Source organism: Ananas comosus, linkage group 21, assembly GCF_001540865.1.
Source record: "Ananas comosus cultivar F153 linkage group 21, ASM154086v1, whole genome shotgun sequence".
Lineage (NCBI taxonomy): Eukaryota > Viridiplantae > Streptophyta > Magnoliopsida > Poales > Bromeliaceae > Ananas > Ananas comosus.
This window is the reverse complement of record NC_033641.1, coordinates 8824878-8832033: the sequence shown is the minus strand read 5'-3', so window position 1 is coordinate 8832033 and position 7156 is coordinate 8824878. Positions and strand designations below refer to the sequence as shown.

Genomic DNA, 7156 nt, shown 5'->3' with positions numbered 1-7156 from the left:
TTAGATCTACCCTTTGATCATTTCCACCCGTTAGATTATACTATTAAACCAACCACCCACTCAACCCTAGGGGACCACTATCAATTTAACCGGGGACCACTATCATCCTAACCGCACATCCTTTCATCCAACGGCCGAAAACTCAATAGTACCAAGGGCTTGGTACTATTAATAGTATAGTAGCATAAGCCTATATATATATATAGAGATTCCGGCTACTATACTATCGATAGTACCAAGCCCTTGGTACTATCGAGTTTTCTACCGTTAGATCTATTCTTTGATAATTTCCACCCGTTAGATTATACTATTAAACCAACCACCCACTCAACCCTAGGGGACCACTATCAATTTAACCGGGGATCACTATTATCCTAACCGCACATCCTTTCATCCAACGGTCGAAAACTCAATAGTATCAAGGGGTTGGTACTATTGATAGTATAGTAGCATAATTCTATATATATATAGTATATTATAGGTATATTTATATAGTAAATATGAGGCACTATACTATCTGAAGCACGGAGCCCTTCGTGTCTTCCAGCTCGTTTCGATTTGTGACTTTCGAATCGTCGATCGGCTCCGTTAAACTTGATCTAGAATATTTGGAGTACATAAAAAATAAATTTTATTATTTTTCGATATCATTTGCCTAGTGATCGAATGGGCTCAAAATCAACAAATTTCAATGACCGTAGTGAGCGTTTGCAAGTTTAATGGCGTAGAATATCCAAATCATGTGAAATTTTGATAAAAAATTCTTTATACTATAAAAACGATCAATATCTTTGTTTAAAATTTTAATGTCATATTATCCATTTTGTAAGATTTTTATTTTCAACCGTTGATTTGAGCCCCTTCGTTCACTAGGCAAATAATATCGTAAAATCATAAAATTTATTTCTAGGTACCTCAAATACTCTAGATCAAATTTAACGGAGCCGATCGACGATTCGAAGTCGCAACATTGAAAACAGCTGGAAGCAAGAAGGCTCCGTGCTTCCGATAGCATAGTAGCCTCACTCTATATTTATAATATATATATATATTATATATATATATATATATATATATATATATATATAAAATCAACAAGCTGCAATGCAGCACGTCTCCTTCCCCCATCATAATTTCTTCTTAATTAATTAATCCCTTCTTGACTCTCCATCTTCATTACTGCGTCTTGTGTTTACATGAGATGGGGGATTCGGGGGAGAAGCTCACTCTCTACTCCTACTGGCGGAGCTCCTGCTCTCAACGAGCCCGCATCGCCCTCAATCTCAAAGGTCCTTTCTCTTTTTTTTCTCTTTTTTTTCTCTTTTTTTTTCCCTTTTTTTTTTCTTTTTTTTTTCCCGGATAATCCAAACTATGATTCGCTCTGATCCGATCATCCTGCCTTTCAAAAATTTACTTTCAGTTCCTAATTTTTTTTTTACAAATCTTTAGTCTTATAAATCACGAAAAATACTCAAATTAGGCTTCGTTTTTGTTAAGTGCGATGAAAAAATACGATAGAAAATTTTTTATTTAGTTTCGTACATCGTCGTGATGAATCAATTACGATCTATTTTTTACTGTGTTCATACGTCGCTTTCTTTATATCGCAATGAATTAGTTATGATATATTTGTAATGAATTCGTTACGGTATATTTTCTGCAATCGGACTGAAGGCGTTCAATGGGCTTTAATACCAAATAGGCCCTTAAACTCTTTAATATAAATGTCGCATCCGAATTCTAAAGTGAAAATGGTGTTAAACGGCTCGAATCAAATGCATTAAAATGTTGGATAGTGAAGCTAAAACTTTTAATACATTTACCGTTTGTTGTCTTTTAACTCTTATTCTCGGAAAGTTTGGCTCTATCCCAGTAATTTTATCAATTTGTTAAGTGTTATTTGACGCCAATATATTTTCAGTAGAGCGTTTGGCTAACATAAAAGTACTTGTACCGCAGCAGGAATCAGAATTGAGAGTCTGAGGTCCAAATGCAAAAGCGCCAATTTAATGCTTCTGCGGGACTTTAATATGAAAATATTGATTTTAAAGCACTGCGTAGACAATACTTATATCTTACAGCGCTATACCCTACAACTGAACAAAATAGGTCCCTAAGAGAAAATGCATTATATATCCCTGCAAAATTTTGAAATGCAATTTGTTCTTGCAAATTTTTAATTTTGTAATTCATTCCTTCAAAGTTTTAACTATTCAGATTAATTAGTCCCTGCTAGTTGAGTAATTTTTCATAATTAGGGCTTTTATGCCCTTGGAATAAACTTTATCATCTTTTAAAGGTTTAGGATTTTGTTATTCACAGAGAAGAGATAGAAAGAGACATTAGAAATAAACAATGACGGCAACAATATTTAAAAAGATATTTATTTGATGGTAGAATGATTTGTTTTTTTTTTTTTGGCAAGAAATGTTTGAGTTTAATTGGTGAAGCAATAGAGAGTGATGAATTTGTAAGTTTTGAAAGTTTAGAGGGGTTATATATTAGGAATTCAAACTTTTGAAGGCCAAATCCTTAGTTTCATTGGCAATTTTCTCTAATTTCATTGCAATTTTCTCTAATTAAGTTACTCTATTTTATTGGAATTTAATCATGCCTAACTTGATTTTTTTTCTTTTTCTTTTCCTGTGTGAAAGGGTTGGATTATGAGTACAAAGCAGTGAATCTTCTAAAAGGCGAGCAATTGAATCCAGGTGTGAAGAAGCTAATCAAATTCTTTTATTGAACTAAAAAGTAGATTTCACTAGTAAGTGTGTTTGATAGTAACATTCCACCAATAATTTTATTGAAACTTGATTTTTTTTTTTTTTAAAGGTTCACTTTTGCAAATTTATGCTTTTTTTTTTTTGTCTATTATGATATAAATGAGAAATCTTTTGCCTCAATTATCGATACTATGCGAAGGTAATCCATATTTAACCCTTTTTTTTTTTTTCTTTTTAACTATTGTTCTTTGCAGAGTTTGAGAAGATCAATCCAGTTAAATATGTCCCTGCACTAGTTGATGGGGATATAGTAGTTGCTGATTCGTTTGCAATCATATTGGTGAATATAAGATTTATGGCTATTTATGCTTTAAATATTAGCATAACTTATGGGATTTTTGTTTATTAGATATCATGATAATGGAAATTCATGGGATTAGATTGTTATTCAGTAAAATTGTTTTCTTTGGATTTGGCAGTATTTGGAAGACAAGTATCCCCAGAATCCTCTCTTACCTCAAGATCTTAAAAAGAAAGCCTTGAATCTTCAGGTAATAACCTGCTGCCAATGCCATTCTCGGATTCTCCTCAGTGGTGTCATGCTGGTTTCTCTTTTATGCTATTAATTGTTTCTGTCCGTCGCGAACCATTTGACACTCCAATAATTTCACATCGGATAGTTATGGTTAGATGTGGGGGTATATAAGTTTGAATAGGCTAGACATAAAAACTGGACTTAAAAATTTTGGGCCGACGGTTTTGACCCAACGAGTTATTATTGCTAGCGGGTCGGGTCGTTACATTTGGTATCAGAGCTGATTCACTAGCCGAAAGTGTGAAATGAGTCTTGACTGAGCCAAGGTCGAAATGACAGACTAAGCCAGGATTGAAATAACAGACTAAGTCAGGGTCGTAGAATGACAGGCTAAATTAGGGTCGGAATGACAAGGCTAGCAAGACGAGTCTCATATCGCCTGGTGATCTTGGGCTGGTTTTAGTCCAACTAGTTATTATTGCTAGCGGGTCGGGTCGTTACAAACCATCATATGGAAGTTAATTAATCTCACGGCGTAAAAGTTCTTCTAAAGTTTGAAAAGAAATTCTTTGGACAGTTTTGAAAAACTTTCGATTTCCAGAAAGCAGAAAAAACATGTTCTAAGGACTAAGAAGAAGGGACTGAAGAAACAACTTTCTTTCTCTTGTGCCATCTTTACTGTTGCTAAATGCTATACACTTGAAGTTTCTAAAAGAATTACTTCATTAATTCCCAACTGTTTTTATGAGTTAGTCTGCTACAGTCAACTAAGAACAAAATCTCATTTCAAAGAAAGGGTCTAGAAGTACTTCTTTTTATAAAGTTTCACATCAGTTGATTTACGGCGATTATGAAACTTCATTCTTGTTTTCTTCAGTTTTCTTTCTTACTTTGTTAGGTTTTTCCCTTCTAATCTGTTAAATTATGTCTGCAGACTTGACTAGCTATCAACTTTCTTTCTGCACGACTTTATTATTTTATGCATTTAACAGATTCAATGATTTGAATCCCATTCGTTGACATTTTTGTTGGATCGTTGGCGCTAACCATTAATCCCAGAAGCTCGAGTTGTTAGAAATACGCAACCAATTCACTTAAAGCGTACAGATACAGCGCCCACGAGTCTCGATTGTGACTCGGCCCAACCAGCCTCACGCCACTTCGAACATGAGTCGGCCCACCCAGCCTCACGCCATTTCGAACATGACTCGGCTCAACATGACATTCCGCCACAGGGCAGAATGCTGGCCCATTTAAGCCAACAATTTTCACTGCCTTTATTTGCTTATTTTGTAAATTCACAAATACATGATATAAATTTATTTGCGCTTCTCCTGTAATATGTAAATATCTCTTCATAATTTCTCTTCACAGATAGCAAGTATTGTCAGTTCAGGTATTCAGCCTCTTCAGAATCTTCCTGTACTGGTGAGTTACGAGCTGCAGGGCCCCTACTATAGAGAACTCAGTTCATATCGTTAACAATCATTTTATACTTGCTGATAGATTAATAGAACTCTTCAGCAATACATTGAGGAAAATCTTGGTTCTGAGAAAAAACTTCCATGGACTCAACTTCATATCAACAAAGGCTTCACGGGTTAGTTTATATCAATTATCTTCTTGTAAATAAATAAAATCATTCAGTGTATAGTTGAGAACATAACATGAGAGATAGAGATAGACCTTCGTACATTTGCATGTGTTCTTCTTACCGTATGCTGTCTTCTTGAGTTTGCTCATTGTTCTGATGATTTCTGCCCTTCTATCAGTGTTGTATTGTTGCTCTGGATGGTTAGCTGTACTCGATTTTATTCTTTGAAATAAGTGTTTTAGACTTTACATGAACTTATCTTTCTTTTGTTTGATTTTGCTTCAGCTCTTGAGAAACTGTTGGCTGGTGTTGCTGGAAAATATGCTACAGGAGATGAAGTCCTATTGGTTTGCCTGCCAAAACCTGAATTTTATTTAGCTGCTATTTATAGTTAGGTTGCAATACTGAAATTAGTTTACTGTCATTTTTTCATTGACTGTTGCAACTTATAAATCATAGATACTATTGGGTGCGCTACATTAATAAAACCGTATATTAGCAGAACATTTACTCTCGAACAGTAATTTATAAGTTCATGATTAACACAATAACTGGTTTAACATTATTCTTTATATATGTCTAATATTGTGCTTATAACTCTTCTTCATAAATTTCTCAATTATCGGCAACTTTTGTCCTCTCATACTCATCATACTTGTGAGCTTTGGTGATCTTTAGTATTTAGTAGGACCAGATTTTCGCAAGTGCACTTACATAAACCTGTTTATATATGTTGATCAAAATATCATGACATGGATTGTGATTGCGTGATTGCATGTATTATGGAAACTGCAGTTCATATAAATGACAACTTACCAATATATTGCTACTATTTGATGATTTTCACATGCAGGGAGATGTGTTTCTAGCACCCCAAATTTACGCGGGAGTGAAGCGCTTTGCAATTGACATGGTAGGTTTGTTTCTACCTCTTTAGCTAAGTTACTGGTAGCTTTTAATTGGTATCGGTTAAAAGTGATTTTTTGCATATTCGCCCCTCAAAGTGCACAAATTTTTGTGTGCCCATATCTGCATATATGCCCTTTCGCTAACCATTATAACCCTATTTCCTATTGCATCAAAGCCTTATAAATGTTGGCAAAAGCTTGGCCCGTAAAACTACTTTCTAGTTCTTTTGTCAACTGTGTTGATACAAAAAACAAGGGTTATTTTGTCAATTTGAGGCCTTAGTTAAGGCGATCCAGGATTTAGAGTAGTTCAAATAAACACTTGTTCATGCGTGCAGTGTCTGTCGATGAAAAAGTGTCTTTTGAGGACAGATATGCAGCATCTCAGGAACTAGAAATTCAATTTCAGGAACTAGAAATTCAATCTTATTCTTTATGCAATCAAATAGTCCGTGGAAGGCGGAAATTTCTGAAGTTTAATTACACAAGATTTTGTGCAATATTGAAAACATATGGATTGAATATTCCTGGCTAGCGGTTACAGAAATAGCTAAACTAATTTGACGCCTTATGCTTTAAGCTCGTTTTCCAAAAAATTTTTGTGTGCAGTTGATTTGAGAACTAATTCGATCTCCATATTCATTTTTTTCAGTCTAATTATCCTACGCTGGCAAGGCTCCACGAAGCCTATATGGAGTTACCCGCATTTCAAGCCGCACTCCCTGAAAGACAACCGGACGCGCCTTCCTCACCTTAGCAGCCTCAGCGGAAGTTGGATCGCCCACTCAGCGTATGTCATCAAGAATAAAAAAGTTCGGTGAGCAGTTGTTGTGCCCTTTCTGACTTGTAAGAATACTGTAATTTTAATGTTGTCTCGAAAAATCTATAAGATTCTACTAGCTGAGTGAAAAATATGTATGTGTATGTGCTTGAAGCTCACGGTTATGAACTTCAAGATATGCTTCGATATCAATAAAAGCGCAAGACTTTGTGGTTACTTCTTTGTATATTGTTAGGACTCCGCCTTGCGTAAATTGTGCTGCTGTTTTTTTTGGGTCCCTGTTCTTTCAGATGGACAAGTGTTGTAATGCTTCACATGACTTGTCTACATAGCATTAAAAGCTCAAGGTTTCAGAAATCCTTTACATTGTTATGGTCACGATTAATTACAATAAATTTCTAGGATGTGGTATATAATATATTCAATTGAGTGCAAAAGTGGTACTCCCAGACCTGAACTTTTTTTTGTTTTTCTTATTTTGAGTTTGAAAGTCATTCTTTGCACTTTAATTACCTCCCATAGTGTCAAAATTCTGCAGAAAATCTTCTCAATATTTGAGCAGTTATTATTTCATTTCCTTCTGCAACTCTGTTAATTCTTGATATGTCAGAAAAT

The 7156-nt window shown here is 34.9% G+C and overlaps 1 protein-coding gene across 2 annotated transcripts; it reads left to right on the top strand.

Moving 5' to 3' along the window:
* LOC109726706 (glutathione S-transferase zeta class-like) lies at positions 1109-6767 on the top strand. Of its 2 annotated transcripts, none has more exons than XM_020256471.1 (9): positions 1109-1289; positions 2655-2711; positions 2978-3063; positions 3203-3274; positions 4633-4686; positions 4783-4858; positions 5138-5199; positions 5706-5765; positions 6413-6767. In XM_020256471.1, exons 1-9 carry the CDS (start codon positions 1202-1204, stop codon positions 6515-6517), a joined length of 660 nt encoding a protein of 219 aa, XP_020112060.1. In that variant the 5' UTR covers positions 1109-1201; the 3' UTR covers positions 6518-6767. The 2 variants fall into 2 exon arrangements, with proteins under 2 accessions (XP_020112060.1, XP_020112059.1); XM_020256470.1 differs by having other exon boundaries at positions 4765-4858.

Excerpts from the sequence above, each read along its gene's own strand:
- LOC109726706 (XM_020256470.1), top strand. The coding sequence starts at position 1,202 with ATGGGGGATTCGGGGGAGAAGCTCACTCTCTACTCCTACTGGCGGAGC. Across the intron at positions 2,712-2,977 it reads AGGCGAGCAATTGAATCCAG|AGTTTGAGAAGATCAATCCA; the intron begins GTGTGAAGAAGC and ends TGTTCTTTGCAG. Across the intron at positions 3,275-4,632 it reads AGAAAGCCTTGAATCTTCAG|ATAGCAAGTATTGTCAGTTC; the intron begins GTAATAACCTGC and ends TTCTCTTCACAG.